Here is a 19,457-nt window from a genome sequence, read left to right on the forward strand (position 1 = left end):
TGTCTGTCTGTCTGTCTGTCTGTCTGTCTGTCCGTCTGTCACAGCCGATTTTCTCCGGAACTACTGGACCAATCAAGTTGAAATTTGGTACACATATGTAAGTTTGTGACCCAAATACGGACATGTAACGTAAACAAATGAATTTTAAACATGGGGGCCACTTTTGGGGGGTAAATGAAATAATGAAAAAAAAAATTTTTTCAAACTATATCATGTTACATATCAAATGAAAGAGCTTATTGTAAGGATTTCAAATATATTTTTTTTATAATTTTCGAGTAAACAGTTTAGAAGTTATTCAAGAAAATAGGCAAAAAATGACCATTCCCCCCCCCTTATCTCCGAAACTACTAAGTCTTAAATTTTTAAAAAAATACATAAAATAGGTCTATACCTATAGATGACAGGAAAACCTATTAGAAATGTACAGTCAAGCGTGAGTCGGACTTAATTACAGTTTTTGATCCGACCCCTACGGATTTTTTAAAGAGATTTCACTCACGTTTCACATGAAAAATACATTGTTAAAAGTGCCGGATTACTTAGAGTAGTAGTTTTCTTAGAGTAATTGGTGATAATTTTCTGATAAGATAATCATTTTAAATATTTAACGGTCTTACCTACTTACGAGTAATTGTAAGGTCAAATTAAAAATAATGTTTAAAAAAATATGTTAAATTGAGAGCTAGCTCAAAGTTTTTTGTACTCGTCGACTTTAATGGTTGAATTAATAAAGACTTTGTAACCAATAAGCAAAACAAGCACGTGCTTACGGCACCACGTTCAGGGAGGGCACCAAAATGCCAGGTTGAAAAAGGTGAACAAATTTTAAAATTAGGGACAGACACATCGTTTTTACCACACGATTTTTTTAGTTGTCCAAAAGCTAATTTGCAAAAATAATGGCGCGTAATTCTTTGGGAAACAATCGGTAGCAGTAGAAGAGTCGTGATTACATGCATAGATTCGATTTCAACCCACTCTTTTGCGGTTCGGCCTTAGGTCTTATGCGAGGCCTTCTGCCTTACGGCAAAGTTGATCTTCTGCCTTAATTACACTTGAGCGTGGATCCAAATCCAAGCTTTCCTCTTTCGCAGCTGGGCCTACTGCCTTTCTCACACTTCGCCAATTCAATTCCAAGCTCTCTGCTTTCTTGCATATTTTATGCATGAAAACAACCTCGCTGAGACCCTTAAATATCGAGCCCTATGCGAAGCTAGGCTGATAGAAAACTGTCCCATCCCTTCTCTGTATGAAATCCTGGATTCGCGCCTGGTTGGGACTAAAACTAAAATTGCGTTTTTATATCGAAAAATTTTCGCGCTCGCTTCGCTCGCGTTTTCAATTACTTTATAAGGTATGATAAAGGTGACATTCGGGTGGCGACTGCAGCAACATTACTCTGTTGCAACGTTACTGCTGCAGTACTGTCAACTTCCGTGATAAAATGATGTGACTGATTTCCATACTAAAAGTAAAAATGTACAACTGTCTATCATATTGCGTTTTTATATCGAAAAATTTCTGATTGTTAAAAATTGTGTAATATACGGAACCCTTGGAACGCGAGTCCGACTCGCACTTGGCCGGTTTTTTACGTATAAGTTACCTATATTTGATAGAAATCGATCCACCAGTAGTTTAAAGAGTATCTCTTTTCCAAAATCATGTACGGCGTTTTTGGCTTGATATGGGTTTTTTTGACATATAGCGTTGGGGTTTTTTAATTTTATTTATTTAAAGTGTAGAATTAATGCCATTTGTCATTATCTAGATAAGATGATACTTAGTAACATTCTTTTTACTTCACATATTATGTTGTCAGGCTAACCGTACCAAAGTAACCTATATCTGTGTAGTCACAAGGGGAAGATAGGATGAGGGATATATCCAAATTCATAACAGCCCCAACCGCTGCGTTTAATGGCCACTCGAGCTACAAGGAGACTGTTAGTTTAAATCCCTCTGCACGACAAATTGCAAACGGAAAATTTACACTTAAAAGCCGGATGCTAAGGATAATAGTTGCAATTTCCGATAGTTCTTGCACTCGCTTGTAAGGCTGAAAGGGACGCGTGCAGCGGTTTTATTGTTGAGACATAAATTTATTGTGATGGATCGGATCATTCTGGTGTGTGTAGTATTACGGGTAGATAAATAACAGTATTTTAAATATCGGTTTCAGTGGCACTGGAGAGTTCTATTATAAAATGATCGTAGTCAGTGAATTTGACCAAGGATTTGGAATATTAATGGAAACACAGGTTTCAGATTTTCAGAGTTTGTTTCGTGGTCTGTCCGTTTCACTATATATTGGCCTAAACATTCTACCCTTTTGTATGTGTTATTTTCACAAAATGGTCCGATAAAGGACAGTGTGAATGGCGCTATCGATGTCAGTTTCAATTAGCGCTCCGCGGGGCGCGGCGGGGCGCCGCCGGAGCCCCGCGGGTGGCCACCGCGAGTCTCGGCTAAACTACTAAATTAATCGCCGTCCTGCGGGTGACGTAAGTAGGGAACAGATAGAGAAAATCAAAACATTGCAGATTGTCAGAACAGATGTGATAAAATAGATTGTGCAGGGGTTCAATGACCAAAGCCATCGCTAGATCAGACGCAAAAGCCAGAGAGCAAGCGATTTTTTTTGAGTTAGGTAAACATAAACAATCCGTACCTAATCCATGCCATAATTCACCGGAAAGAGGCGAACAGATATCGTCTGAAAGAAACGCTCATGTTGTAACTCATAACTGACCATGCTTACATAAATGAGCTAGGGAACGTTTAATATCATTGGTGAAGCGATACTGCTATTATTAGAAATAAGTAAATAATGATCCGACCACAAGAATGACGTTTACAATATGGAACAAATAAGGGCTACCAGCACCATTACCCATTCTAAAACTTTAAAAGAGTTGACAATAGAACAAAGACGCCGCTTCTTAGGTAGGTAAAGTAACCTTTTTTAAGTGGAAGGCATTAATTAGTGGAGCTCTTCGAAAATAACCTTCTCCGTTGTCGGGGCATCATTTATTGACAGGGCGCGATGACGCGAGCGATGACGGCGGCGGCTCTGCCTGCCCCGTGACTTGCATCTCGCAGCTCCGTTCATTACTCGCCGCGCTTGCTCCTCGTCGGCCCACTAACAAGCCAGGCTAATGCAGTGACCTTGCAAAAACCTCTGCCAACCGATTACGATCATTATCGGGGCTTCAGAAGCTCCTGACGACGTTTAATGACTCCCAAAGGATCCTGAACCTCGTATATTAGCCACAACGTAACGCCAGCGGATCCTTCCATTAGGAAGGGCGGTAACAGCAAAGCTCAAAGCTTCGACAACAATCATCGACAGTGATTGTAGCGCAGGAGCGCGACTAATCCGCGCGGCCCATGTTTGTTCTGTTATTTTATGAGTGATTACTTTTTCAACGAGCCTTTTTATTGACCATAATACGTTAACTGCGATAAGAACTGCCGATATGGATACGATATGCTTTAATGAAAATAATAGCGCTAATTAAAAAACAAAAAAGTCGTAACATACAGGTTAAAATTGAAATCGCTCTAGTGTAAATATTCAAAGGAAATAAATAATTCATGGCAGGAAACGGAGTGTTGAGTAAAAACTATTGAATGAAAAGGCACGTCACTAGTGGAACATCTCAGTAGGTCGTAATTGTAATATTTGCAGCGTAATGACGGGCTGCGTCGAGTGGATGTGAAATTGGCCGACGCGGGCGCAGCTCGCTACACGCTAACTAATAATATTATTACAAATGGAAGATGTTGCAAAAAGTAGCTAAATTACTTACTGTCACTGTGCCGGTGTGTTGTAAATAAACTAGTTTATGCGACATGTAATATCGTGATTGATAGTTTCAATTTCGAAAAGCTGGATCAATTTGATCCTGACGTTGAAGTGGATCGATAGTCGGCGATCACGAAACTAGCTTCGAAACCTGATCCAATGCCATATGTAGATTCTTGTTGTACTGATCACAGATATTAAAAGTAAACAGACATAGTATGGAGAATCAATAACGTTGGTTTTACAATTGTGAATCTATTAAAGCCATACAATGTTACAAAGTGGCTACTTTAGTTTATTGCGAACCTACCCTACAGTGTCATGGCTCACATTCTATTGGTTGAATTGAATTGCCTACTATAACACACCTTATTCTCCAACTATTAGTACAATTAGAACCAATAAAAATTATCTACAAACGTTAACTGTAGAAAATTAACATTGCTAACAAGCAATATTAAAATTATTAAACGGTTATTTGTGGTCAGGGCAGGAAACTGCAGTTGGCTTGCGGTCGGGCCGTTTTTACACGGCCCTATGTGTGGCGAATGTTGACTTGCTTTAATAAACCGCAGTAGGGAACATGCAGTGAATAATTGCCGCTACTAGTTGATTGTACCTACAAGTCCTACAACACAAACAACGAACAAGCCCCGCGTGAACGCAAGCACCGAGTAAATTTAAATTCCCCAAATATATTTCGAGCATTGAATTGGAACGCCAATGAACCGTGCACGGCTGAAATAAAGCACAAAATCGGCGCAACATAAAACAATTAGGAAGAATCGACATAAATCGACGGTGACACGTGTAGACAGATTCGCACATCATTAACGATCTTTTTAAGAAAGGCGACACAAAGCGAGATACCGGGCATTGTTAAATTTGTCGCCACTCCGGCGCGGCGTTGACGGACGCCCGCATAAATAACTTACTAAGACAGCTTAATGAACGAACGCGAGCTACCTATCTCAATACATCTATAAATTAGTGTATGGTATGCAATAACATTCAATTAGTTAGAAAACTCGCCGGCTGATTCGAGATTCGCTAGAGCCCGCTTTAGAGATCGAACGTCTGCAACGCGGTATTCATGATAAATATCTACAAGCTAGACTAGCTAGAGAGTCGTGTATCGCAGTCATCGCGCTATCATTTATTTGCTATTTACACTCAACAACTTCCCGCATGAAATTCAATTAAGCGTCTTTCAAGAAACTCGTTATCTATTTCAATGTCTGCAACAGTGCCGTTCTAAAAACAGCAGTGTAAACGGCTTGAATCCCGTTGCGGCGCAGTAAATATAATCTCCTCGACAGCTTAATTTAAATACCTTTTGTCAATGAAAGGGTTAAACACGACGCCTCGCTGCCAGGAAAGAGTTATGAAGGGCGCTACCGAACCGTTAACGTATGTGCACAGTTTTATTTTTCAGTTTTAATTGACTGCTACGACAGCTATTTTAATTTAATTGCTTCAAACAAATACGGCACGAACGTTACAATAATAACCACTAGTAAACATTTTAAAGTATACTTTAGCCTGTAAGTGGTCGCATAATCCTAATGTTGAAGTGCGTAATCCTTCGTGTAAACCGTGGCAAAAAGCTATCAGAAGTGACAGATCTCAAGAGCACATTGTGGGGAACTCATCGTATTAGGCTAATGCCATTTTGCGTTCAACAATGTTCCGCGCTGAAACGGCATTTCCAGTCCTGCTAACTTATTTGTTCATTTATCAAAGTTCCTATCGCATTGAGATAGAGCTTTTTATTGCGTGTTTCTTGCTGGGTTGAATAAAATGGTATTGTACCGATATTCGAGCGATGACAATGCTGGCACCTTAATCCTCAAAACAGCCATTTAGGCCCGTTACAAATAAAAGTTTGTCGGTCGCCGGCGACTCGATGCCACAATGGCCATTGACGCGGCTTCACGCTGCGCCCGTGAATGGCCCAGCGCCAAAAAAACCTATTAGACACGCATAATGGACTCGATGTATAGATTCAAGAGATGACATTGCGAGTTCTGATCGATAGAAGTACCTGAGAATAACTGGTCTATGTTTAAGATGCAGTCTAAATCATTTGCCTATTTACAAACACGGATCTTAGCTTAGGGAAGCTTAACCCTTCGAGTGGCATTGTCCTCCTCGAGGTCTCTACGGTAAGTGGCGGTGGCCGCGAGACGGACAGACATAACAAGCCGGTTGAGTGGCGCCGCCATTTTGGAAAAATATACGTCAAGTGGCGGGGCCTCAACGGGTGATCATCGCGAATTTGGCGCGTGTTAGAAATATGACCGTTTCCCAAAAAAAAATCTATGAATGATATATACAAACTATATATCACTGAATTCAGCATAAAATGGGTTATTTGATTGTATACCAATGAATTCTATTCTATTTATGTGAATTATGCTAGACTTGTTCTAATCTCATATTACCAATTTTTTTCTACTTTCATGTAAAAATACGTATAGTTACGAAATAAAACAATTGATTGTAGAAAAAGCAGTCTTTATGACAAAACAATACATTTAACACGATTCACACAGTTTATTTCACTTTTTATCAGTGCGTATTCCGTTTGAATGTTCGCGGCTCGACGACGGTCGGCGCGTAATGGGCGAGGTGGGGCAGGAACATCACGTCATTTCTAACAAACTTTGTTTTACGCGGGAATTCGACCGTTAGGGAATACCATCCTTGTTTATTGACGAATGCATCTTGCAAGAGCGAGCAAGCAAGGCATAGTTTTAACGGTTTTATTTTAGGCGCGAAATGCAGCGTCGCACAGAGGCCGCGAGACGGTCTCTGCCAATTACGGGCTTGTTATGACCGAACCTTCTCGCGGCCTCTGCCACGCCGAGGCATATTTAAAAAAATGGCCGCGCCATTTGTCCTACCGTTCAACCGGAGGTGCTGCCACCCGAAGGGTTAATCAGTTTAGATATGTGTATTAGAATCTCGACGTTAAATGGATGGGTATATAGCTAAAGTATCTTAAGATGATCGACTGATTCTTTGATAAGTTTAGGTAAGTACCTACATGGAACGATTACCTCTATAGAACCTCTATAGAAAATCGAATAACTGTTGTCAAATCTAACGCTAGCTAATATTTAGATATCGCTTTGAGCTCCATATTGTGTAACGGGAACCGATGACAAATATTGTATTTTGGCGAGGGAGATGCGAGATCAATGAAACAATCGGTTATTCGGGCCTTCGGTGCGGAAGTATCAATACGGTGGCAACCACGTGGCAACACTGGAAACTAAGTATAAACTAGGTCCTCGATCAAATATTGACGTTTGGTTTGACGCCCTACTGTTAAATCCTTTCTGGAATTATTTTTGAAATGGCATGATTGAATACTTTGTGACGGTACATTTTAGAATTGATTGTTAAACATTGCCGCATACCTTATGGGTTTTATTAACAGCACAGATCACAGAAAATAGGTATTTATTAAACGTATTTTTTACATTTTTTTAACTAAATTTAGAGAGGCGGGATATTTATTTAACTTTCATAGATAGGTATTATTTTCAAAACTTTTTATTCTAGAAATAAATGGCAGTGACATACAGATGTGTAGGTAGGTATGACAAAACTATAAAGGTTCTGTTTTTAACCTTATTAGCTACGGAGGGCTGAAACCATACCGTAGCCTTATTAGGTTCGACCATCAGACTACTGACTAATACCAGAGATATATATAACTCCGTATAAGATAAATAAAGTCTAAGAAAAAAACGTGCCTCGGACGGCCAAGGAAAAGTCATTCTCGAATAGATGGCGCCATTACCTTTGGCCTATTCTCGGCTAGATGGCGTTAACGACACCGTTTGGTATTTAACAATTTTAACACATATCAGTGAAAGAACATGGGTCAGTATGGAACAATAAAAATTAAGAATCATTTATCCGTAAACATATTTTGATTATTTTATACATTTTCAATTTTATTTTAAGTTTTAATTGTGTGTCGATAGATGGCAGTAAATGTACCGTGACTACAAAATTGACAATGACAGGACCCCTCTATACTATCTATTCTTTTTGCTAATACATAGGTACTTGAAACAATTATAGTGGCCGATCTAACTACAAATACTAATACGTATTTCACTGTTTCCGCATCAGTAATTTCATTGGGCACTTACGCTTAATATTCTTATTAAATAAAACTTACCTATAACGTACCTACTTAACCTTACGTAATCTACTTTATAGCATGACCTATCACGTGTCTTCACTTCAACACCTTTCGCGGTGCCAAACCAAAATGTTATTTTTATAAGCGATAAAAACTCGGTTAAGTACCAACACAATTTTTACAATTTTATATCATGATAACTTCTTGTCTACCTACTCGTTGAGTTATTCCATTATCTTCCATAAAAAATTATTAGTAGGTATCTGCGTGGCACAGGCTCACATAAAAACATAAAGAGTCCTGCATTAGACACTTTATAACGCTAGTAAATACATAAGTACCTACTTATATAAATACCTACTGCACTTAAGCAGCATAATAACAATTTAAACAATCAAGCGAATTTGAATGAAATATAGATATACATACTTATAGCTAGTCAAAATTTACACCGACCTTTGCCATTTATAAATAGGTATTTGAAATGTAAACTATAAAAGTCCATCATCGATTGTCATAGTGCCAAAATATAAGACACCTACTATCACATAAATAAAATCAAATAAAAGTAACTTAAAGTAATTTAAACGAAATCTCCAGTCGCTTAACCAAACGTGAACAAGTTAGTGGAAATCGACCTTATCATAAACTTTTACCTAGGTAGGTATGTGGGTTACAGAATCACGCAAAGGTGGCTTGTTCATAAAAGGATAAGTTTTATCCAGGAAAATATACCCTAGGCCAGTAAAAATATGGTTGCCAAAATACTTACTCGTAGGAAAATCGCGTCGTATGTAATTTAGTCTTTTAGGCACATATGTAACGACACTGCTTTGAAAAAAAATCTGGTATCTTACTCTGCTACTCAAAGTTGAAAGGCAGTAACTCTTTATGCGTCCTATACATCCTCCTCCTCCTTGTGTCGTATTCCTCATTGCTGAGGGTCGTGTGGCCTCCACGAATTATTTTGTGGACTAACTCCTTCCACTTGCGTCCTATACATAGGTACCACATTTTTCTTTTGATTGACAGAACAAGATACGAGTTTTTTTTTCAAAGTAGTGCTGATATAGGTATCTAAGTTGCTAAAACAATCTATCTACGCCTCTAATACTCTCGAAAGCTTAACTATTTGAGGACTCTACCTATCTCCATACTATAGACTCTATAGAGTCATACCGCGGCCTGATTCGAAATTTAAGTTCGATACCTAGTCAAAATATATTTGATTAAGAGCCAACAGGAGTGGTCATTCCTCCATACAAACGTAGTCCTCGTTTTCCTCCGTGGTTTTTGAAGCTAGAGCAATGATTTTTTCAACACAGATTAATATTGTCAATATCTGTGTCGGACCGTTTTGCTTTTTTTGATATTTTTGTTTTTTAAGGCGCTAGAGCCCTTCAAAAACGGCCAAAATGGCCTAATAGACTATGCCGCAATGAGAGGCGTGGTATTCAAAACTGATATCAATTAGCCAAAAAAGCAAAACGGTCCGACACAGATAATTTCATAATCATTTAGATTTCCAAATTTGGTTACGATTGGTTAAGTTTTGGGGGAGGAAAAAGAGGACTACGAAACCTCGATTTTTGTCATTTTTACGCAGGATTTTTCGCCTCAGCTGCAGTTGTCCCTATCGCACTAATTTTAGGGGCGGAGTCAAGTTTCTAAATACGTACACAGCCAGAAAAGTGATGGGCAATAGTCGACATTTAATGTCGATAATCTAGTGATGTAAGAAGTTATCGATAAACCGTCTTGTGTGAAAATATCTAGATCCTAAGATACAAGGGGTTTTGGGTTGAGAGTAGGGAACACATTTTTGTAGTTATGATATACAATCTATTATGAACTTTTTGATTCTAATATTTCAAATTAGAAATCAAAATCAAAAATATTTTATTGCATGGTTAAAATGGGTTAACAAAATTTTTAGGTACCTACAGGCACGCTTCGTAATTGTCGAGCAATTTAGGGTCCTAGCTGAATTGGTTGTTCCATACTTACTCGTGCTCTATGGAATGTCCAATTTAGCTAGAACCCTAAATGGCTCAACAATCACGGAGCGTGACAGTACAAATGATTCATGTTCTGTATATCCTGCTCTACAATGGCGTTTATATTTAGTTGTCATGTCTATACTTCGTTTTTAAGCATTATTGAAAAAAAAATAGTAAATACTAATATTAACCACTAAGTACATAACTATTACAAAAAAAGCTAAATAATTATACGATTGCATGCTTAAAAAAGACACGTCACCTTCACTCTAATGCTAAACAAACGAAGAATAAGAACTAACAGCGATAAGACCGCCTGTTGCTACCTTTATCTACATTGTAAATCGGTTTTAGGGTTCCGTACCCAAAGGGTAAAACACGGGACCCTATTACTAAGATTCCGCTGTCCGTCCGTCCGTCTGTCACCAGGCTGTATCTCACGAACCGTGATAGCTAGACAGTTGAAATTTTCACAGATGATTTATTTCTGTTGCCGCTATAACAACAAATACTAAAAACAGGATAAAATAAAAATTTTAGTGGGGCCTCCCATACAACAAACGTGATTTTTGACCGAAGTTAAGCAACGTCGGGCGGGGTCAGTACTTGGATGGGTGACCGTTTTTATAAATAATGGTACGGAACCCTTCGTGTGCGAGTCCGACTTGCACTTCGCCGGTTTTTTTTAAATTTGTTTTTATGTTTGTGGTGTAATAAAGAATATTTTAGAGTCAGACCAAGAAAAGTCTACAGCAATTTTGATAGCACACGCAGTACAAGTGTTATTTATATGTCATAATTTCATAGAAGAGACGTTTGAAATAATACTTGCACTGCGTGTTCTACCAAAATCGCTATAGATTTTTCTTGGCCTAACTCTACTTTAAATTACAAAGTAAGGCCTAAATTATAAAATAAGGCCCATCAATGTTTTTTTTTTGTGTTTATTAAACTTGATATTTTGTCTATAGTATTAGCGGACATGGCCTCAAAATTTAAACCCGCTTAAGAATCGGGCCTTATTTCGTGCATTATATACAATACTACCCATTTTTGTGTAGTCATTATTTATACTATAGAAGCATTGTTTGAGTAGCCAATTATTTAAACAGTATTTTTTTAAAGGGCAACGGTGGCAATATTTTAAGGTCTGGATAATAAGATACAGATCTTAATAAGGATATCAATGTAAGTGAATGTTACCATGACTACCAAACAAACAAATGTGATAGAATTTGCCAGCTGGCATTGTAACATTCAGACAGTTACCTATGTACCTAATCTGAAATATGAATAAATTAGTAATATTTTAAACAGGAAAGTAAACCGAATTTTGGCCTTTTGCTGGACACAATCACAATAGTAATTTGTTTTACAAGAGGGCAAAGTTTATCGCCACCGGTTGATGCATTTGCAGCACCAATGGTAGAAAATGCAAGCTCATCATCAACTGCATAATCGACGTTTGATATGACTATTGAATCCGAGCTTTTTGATCATGAATCATGATAAAACAAAATTTTAGAAGGTCGCAGAATAGTGGATTTAAAATATTTATTTTCTGTGATCTCAAATATCAGGCACGATCATACAAATTGTACATTTGCTGATCTTGCCTTTGTCATTGAAAGACGTAAGGGTTTACACAGAGAATATATATTTAAGTGTAATATGTGCAAAAAAAAGGAAACGATACACTCTGAAGACCCAAAAAGAAAATGTTAGTAAATACTGCTCCTCCCCATGGTTACTTGGTTCCTTATTCAACCTACCTGAAATTAAACGAGTAGGTTAGTAAATTATATCATTTTACATTATAAAGTTAAATGTTTAGGTATCTCAATCACTTACTCACTGGTGGACATGGACGCAAAATTTTTGCCCATCTACTTATACTATCTTATAAAAAATGAAATTTTGAAAGTTAGCACGCTTAAAGTTCGTTTTTTTGCATTAAGGTAACAGATTTTGACATGTCTTATTAAAAATTACCATTGAAAAATAAGTCATAGCAAATATGTTAGAATTATAAATCATATTAATCATATTAATGAGCAAGAGCACCCTAAACCGGCGAGCGTGTATGAGGAATGTTATGAATGTGAAGGAAGCGAAAGTGGTATGTCAGGATCGTAGCAAGTGGAAATCCGTGGTCTCTGCCTACCCCTCCGGGAAATAGGCGTGATTGTATGTATGTATGTATTAATCATATACTTTTTTATATTCTTTTGCTTTCATAAGTAATATAAACTAATTTTTGAAAGCGTTTTTCAATAATTATTAATAAAAAGACACGTCATGATTGTTTACCTTCTTTCTAATGCTAAAAAATAACGAAATATAATAACCGGGCCTTATTTGGTACAGAACCTTGATTTGATAGGTACATCGGATATTCTGGGCCCCTGAGTTTGTTACGTAAAGGACAAAATGGTGACATGTGGTTAGAGCTGATACTGTTAAACTAGTGGTTCTGTGCGCTAAGTATAAAAAATAAGCTTCAGCGAACTCATTAAGCCTAGAAAAAACCCTACACCCTACTGCCACTTAAGTCAGTCTTGAGTCTTTGAATCAATTTCCGTAGTAGTACTACTACTACTAAGGTACTAGGAGGTAATAAGGCCTATAGTAGGTATAATAAGGCCTACCTGAAAAATAATGTTCTTACAACAGTGTAACCGTGTTAGTTATTTGAGTAACATATATGTAAAGTGATACAATTAAAAGCTAACAGCAAACCAGTACATAAATTATATCTTATGTACTTCTTATGAATTACACTCTTATAAAGTTTTCGGCTAATTACGCTTAATTACTTGAATAAAGGTAGATGAATTGCGTGCGGTCCAATAGGTAACCACAACTCACGGAGTCCAAAACAATAAGCTGATCAGCAAAGTCAAGTAAACAAAGCCAAGTCACAGTAGTAGAAAGATTATCGAGTTCCGTAAACGTAAGCCGGGTCAAAAAATTCAATCGCAACACAGTAAGTAATAAGTGAACGCCTCGTGGCAGTAACGCACGAAAAATAACATTGCAAATTGTCGGCAATGAGGCGCGCGCGGGTGCACGCGTACGCATCTGTGTGCGTGCATTACACACACAAATACAGTCTCTCACGCCCCGTCAGAGCGACGGGTATATTCAGCTTGAAATCTCAAAATTGACTTTTAGCTCAGCTCCCGATTCGTCTTAACGTGGGTACGAGAGTTATACAATATTTATGGTGCTAAGTGTACCAGCGTTCAAATGTTATTCTATTCTATAAACATACCTATCATACACCCATTAGACATAATCCGTGATCACAATGCGTATTGCGTACACGCACTGCCGACGGCGACAGTTTGACGTTGTAGTTGCCAGCTAGCGTTTACATGTGTTTCTATAGGTACATATCTACATTCATATTATAATGTAACTATAATATTATAGTACCTAGTGAGTCAGAGACTAACATTTCATAATTATGGCGCTAGATTTTTATGATATGTTTTTTATATTTATGTCTTCGTATTAAAATGTATTTATTTATCTTAATATTACTCGCACTTAGATTCATAACCCTTTATATTAACCTAAACCTGCACAACCATTTTTCTTTGAATATACAACATTAGGATCATGGGTAGGTATAACAATCTAGGGAAATAAAATTATGAGCATTAATTTTCTGAAATAGAAAACTGGTCATCAAGAAAAGTTTTACAGCTATCAAATTAACTAGGTAGGTAGATACGCCTAGAATGAAATTTAGCAAGAAATATAGCAGCCAGGTAAATATTAAATAAATATTGTTTGCAAATATTATATTAACAAATCATTAAGGTAGGTATTTAAATCTTTATCAGAAATTCTTATAAGAAAATTGTTCACGAGTATTAGGTACTTTTAATAAAAATAAATATCCTATCAAAAACTTTTAATAAGTAAGTAGCACCTTAAAAATATTTACAAATGTTTTTATTTATATATATAATAATATAATATTAAAAACTAAAATAAAAATGTACTCCTAAGCTATAAAAAAAATCGTAGTGGTACCTATTTTTTTTATAACTGCCAAGCTGATATGGTAAACATGATCAGCTGACCTACATTTAATAATAAAATCTTAACAATAAGAAACTTACGATTGTTTTGCCGGGCGGCGGCGCCGGCAGCGGCGCATACATGTCAGTTATCATCGTCCACAAACACTCAACACTCGCGCATTGCAACCAAAATCAACAAAAATATTATACAGTGCGTACTGTCACTACTCGCGGCGGGGCGTCCACATGACGTTTTGTTCTGACAGCGGCGGCGCGCGAGATCCGCGCTCGAGCCGGCTCGGGCCTCGCGGGGGTGAGACGGGCGAGGCCGGGGGCCGGTGGGCGGGGCTAGCCAATCCCAGCCTCTTACCACGCCCCGCCCACGCGCTGCCCCGCCCGCAAGGTCGCGAGGGCGTTATCGATCGTATACTGAGACTCCATTTTATTTCGGCTTCCTCGATTTGCATAAACTTTTTGTTTGAAATTGTTGCTTACTCGACGAAGTCGGCTCTTTAGCGCACCGCTATTCCGAGTGGGAGAATGGTGGTGGACATCGCCATTGGCCGCATAACAGATGAGGATAGAAAAGGAACATTGTTTGAAGAATGTCGGATATGATTGTTAATAAATAATGTATTCATGTGTGGATTGTGTGAGCTTTACTTTAACGGTAAATAAGTAAATAATGGATTTTGTAACAACTGTTAAACTTTTACTAAGTATTGCAATAGGTATTACCAATCTTTTTGCCAGCAGGTAGTAAGTACTTAAATAATATTAGTGAATAAATTAGAGTTTTTATAAGTTAGTTACCTAGATCAGTTGAGTGTGGTAGAGTTTCAAAAACCTAACTAAATTTATCATGACATGAGAGTTTAGTAAAAGTTAGCAATGGATATCAGCAAGAGATTTTTTTATTTAATCTTTAAACCTTCATAAGTACCTAATACGCAAACATAACCTAACAAAGTCCACAATATACCTGTCTATTAAACCAAGTTATCTAGCGTAGGTACCTACTTATCTGTAATTTAAAGACTCAACCTTTACAACACTCAATAGATCTAACTGCCTCTATTTCTCCAACAAGGTGTTAAAGATAATGAAATATAATGCGCATCACAAAAAAACTTCTAAACACGACCAAATAATTCGTAATGGAACTTAAAAACTAAAGGTGGTCGTGAAAAAAAAATTATGGCGCTCTTCCTGGCACCCCTGAGTTCCTTCGTCCTGCCACTTTAAGAATAGCTTAAGCGGCTAATAGTTTTATGACACGCATAACACGAGCAAATACACCCCAACATAACAAGTCAAATCCGGTCTTATTGCTTAGTAAGCAAGGTACAAGATCGTGTTAACGTGCTAACGGAAATGACAGTCGCGAAGCATTATACGACATTAGGGGTGCCATCGGGTTCATAAAATAGTGAAATTGTGGCGAGGTGCGAAGGGGGGTGGGCGTGTTCGGGATAACGAAATAAAAATGCTCCGGGCTGCTCACGGGCAGCCGTGCGAACTCCGCTTAACGCAATAAACATTTTAATTTGAACACGAAACTCACGCTGAGATGTGGAATTACAGCACGAGGGCGCAAAGAAATCAAATTACGAGGAAATTTCATGAGGCTGTAATTCTGTTTTTCCACTAGCTCGCGTAGCCTATAAATATTGTTATATACTCGTATGTATGTACTTGTATGTTCCCTAGGGAGCTAGTGGCAGCCAGGAACATGGTCGTTGTCATAAATACCTATGAGACTCGCAGTAAACTCTGTTTTATGGGAAACTGTTTGGTTTATGCAGACTTGTTAATATGCATTTCTTAATTTACACTCGCATTCCCTGCCGCTTCGTCGAAATGTACCTAATAGGTACCTACTCTCACTGATCGTGGGGGTATAATGGGAAAATGTAAAATAAATTAAAAAAAATTAAGCGTTGAGGTAGGTAATAAAATTAAAACTCAAATAAATTTACTACTTTTCAGTTATGAAAATGACCATATCATAACTGTAAAAGTAAGTACCTATACTTATTTTATTCTCTTACGGTTATTTTTTTTATAACAGCAATCGACATTATTTACCTAATAACCATGATGGTAGTATAACCATCAATTCAGACAGATTAAATTCATAAATTAGATAATTTATATGACATTCTACAAATTAATTGACTTTAAATTAAATGAATTATTTAATTCAACCGCAATATCGAAACCTATTTCGCTAGTCTCAATTATAATGTCATCTCATTAGTTATAGTTATATCTCAGTAAAACAGCACCGTTACTCGTACTAGGTACCTACTGCCGTATTCGAACTTCAAGATATTCACAAGAGACGACACGTACTAGATCCATTCTAGATACGTTATAGTTTAGATATCAACTAGTTCTCTTTTGCAGCGCAATTCGCTCAACCAATGTCACTTTTACGTTAGATAGAGTAAGATATCTAATAGATGTGAATTGGATCTCTAAGTCATATCCTGTGGAAATCGTTCAAGGGTATCTCCAGAATCGCGCAAATGTCAAATTTGACAGGTTAGATCTTAAACATATCGTTATCGTATCTTGGTGATGTCTAAAAGATATCTAATAGATGTCTATTTCAAAATCCGAATCGGGCCCCTACTCGTACCTACCTAAGGAAGGAATGGTCCGTGGAATTGACTAGGAATTTCAGTTACAGTGAAACCATTAACAGATTTGTTAGATGTATTTTCCGATATTTTTTTTTTCTTGTATAATAAATTCCGATCGTCTTTTTTCCCTGTATAAAAATTTCCGCACGCCTTTTTTCCCTATAGATATATTTCCTGGTATATTTTTTTTCTTGTATATATAAATCTGAACGCCTTCTTTCCGTATAGACATATTTTCCGATAGATTTATTTTCTTATACACAAATATCTGAACGCCTTCTTTCCCTGTATTTTTTTAACATAATGCAATATTTTATAGTCCTTCATTTTACTAGGGGACAAATTCCCGGCTGTCTTTTTTCCTGATCAGAAATTTTAAAATAGATATGATTCTTGATAGAAAATTATATAATATGTATTCGCATGTTCGCAATTTTGCCCGTTTACGTTACTACCTACTTACACTACAACATAAAAGTTGATACAGATGTAGTGCATAATTACTTTCCATCGTGTTTTATCGAAAAAGTTCGTATCTACACGTATAAACTGTATAGAGGATTAATAGGCGTACTTCTGTCAAGTGCCTAACTAAGTACAACGTTTCACTCGTTTGATTTGATTACTGATTGGTAAAATTCCTTTAAAGATAACTAACCATGATACACAAAATATTCCACACAAGATTGCAAACAGGGTCCAAGCAAATAAGAAGTTTTGCCCCTAGTAAAATGAATGACCATGAAATTTTTCGTTAAACAACAAAAATACAGGGAAAGAAGGCGTTCAGATATTTGTGTATAAGAAAATAAATCTATCGGAAAATATGTCTATACGGAAAGAAGGCGTTCAGATTTATATATACAAGAAAAAAAAAATACCAGGAAATATATCTATAGGGAAAAAAGGCGTGCGGAAATTTTTATACAGGGAAAAAAGACGATCGGAATTTATTATACAAGAAAAAAAAAATATCGGAAAATACATCTAACAAATCACTATTTCATATGCCTAACTTAGATATATGAAATAGTAAAGATATGTGACGTTCCACGGAAAAAGGTACCTTATGGCGGATTGCGCTTACGCTATTGCGGTGCTATGCGACGTAAGCGCCAGCCGCCATAAGGTACCTTTTGCCGTGGAACGTCACATATCTTTACTATTTCATATCTAGTGAATCTCTAATTCATTTCCCGAACCGCGCCGAAAATCTCGAATTTTAGGAATCCAAATTTTTACGATTTTAGATTTAGACCGGTGGTGTTGACGACCGGTCTGGCCTAGTGGGTAGTGACCCTGCCTATGAAGCCGATGGTCCCGGGTTCGAATCCTGGTAAGGGCATTTATTTGTATGATGATACATATATTTGTTCCTGAGTCATGGGTGTTTTCTATATTATATATATCGTTGTCTGAGTACCCACAACACAAGCCTTCTTGAGCTTACCGTGGGGCTTAGTCAATTTGTGTAAAAATGTCCTATAAAAAAAAAAAGACCAAGATAACTCTGCAAGCCAAAATACCCACTTCCCGTTATAGGCCTCTTCGCATAGGCAGAGATTGAGCTAAAGTGATTGAGTTCTTGTTTTGATGGTATCGACGGACGGTAGGGAAGGGGGTGGTTTGTCTGGGGCGGCGGAAATGGACGGAAGCGACCGTCGCCGGAGCTGAGAGGCCCCGTGTCAACTGCTTCCTTCATTGCTTATGTTTGGGCAAAGACATATGTAACTTCGTATAAGACGAATAAAGTCTAAGGAAAAAACGTGCCTCGGAATTGAAGCAAAAGTCATTCTCGAATAGATGGCGCACACACCTTTAGCCTATCCTCGGCTAGATGGCGTGACGACACCGTTTCATATTTAACAATTTTAACACATAGATATCAGTGAATGAACATGGATCAAAATGATATAAAAATAATAAAATCATTAATCCATATATATACATGTTTTGATAACTTTATACGTTTTCATTTTGAGTTTTAGTCGTGTGTCGATAGATGGCAGTAAATTTACAGTGACTACAAAATTTACAATGACAGGACCCCTCTATACTATCTATTCTTTTTGGTTTGGGGGATTGTATCATCTCATCTGTCTGACTTAGTTATTGCTCGTAACAATTCCCCATTGAACTAAAAAGTTGAAGAAGATATACCTACTAAAAATGTGATGACGGAAAATATGGATATACATTTATTTGTCTACCCACCTACATATATTCCATGTACGGTTGTAAGTAGATAACAATTTGGTTACCAAAATACCCGGAATTAAGAAAATACTACAAATAAATGATTATGATTATGATTACTGACTTTTTATATTAGAGTTATTAAAACAATTGAAATTATTTTGTTATGAATTAAACCGAATTAAACATTTTTTTAAATGCAGACAGGTATTTTAAGAAGTTATTAATTAAGTAAAAGTAAAGAAAATGAAAGGAAAAAATATTTATTTTCAAGTTTGGATTTAGTTTATTTTCTGAAACAATGAATGCCGTTGAAGTTCATTGCCTTCTGCAAGATAGTCATTCATAATCTTAATAACTTAACTTGTTAAACAACAATAAGGAAAACTTGCTCATAAAAACCTTGAGACAGTGTCAGAACAAATGTCGTTATTTAAAATGGCTAAGGTTAGCACAACAAAGCTATTTAGCTAAGTCGACAAATTGGCAACCTGTAATTTATCTTGACAGCCGGCTAAGTTAGTGCTAAAGCTTAATTCACACTAATATTCACATCAGACTAATAAACCGTTAGGACCTAACCTAGAACCGGCTGGTCATACAAAT

The 19,457-nt window shown here is 37.1% G+C and overlaps 1 protein-coding gene across 4 annotated transcripts in view; it reads right to left on the minus strand.

The window, feature by feature from the left end:
• LOC134792791 (transcription factor Sp9) overlaps positions 1-19,457 on the minus strand; it is a 102,420-nt gene that overhangs the window by 21,963 nt on the left and 61,000 nt on the right. Inside the window, exon 1 of one of the 4 annotated variants that reach the window (XM_063764136.1) lies at positions 14,107-14,293. The exons of the other annotated variants lie outside the window; for them this stretch is intronic. Within the exon in view, the coding sequence (XP_063620206.1) occupies positions 14,107-14,160 (54 nt within the window). The 5' untranslated portion in view covers positions 14,161-14,293. Of the gene's footprint in view, positions 1-14,106; positions 14,294-19,457 lie in introns of those variants that run through there. 4 annotated transcript variants of the gene reach the window in all.

The sequence above is a fragment of the Cydia splendana genome, chromosome 8 (assembly GCF_910591565.1).
Source record: "Cydia splendana chromosome 8, ilCydSple1.2, whole genome shotgun sequence".
NCBI classification, from domain to species: Eukaryota; Metazoa; Arthropoda; class Insecta; order Lepidoptera; family Tortricidae; genus Cydia; species Cydia splendana.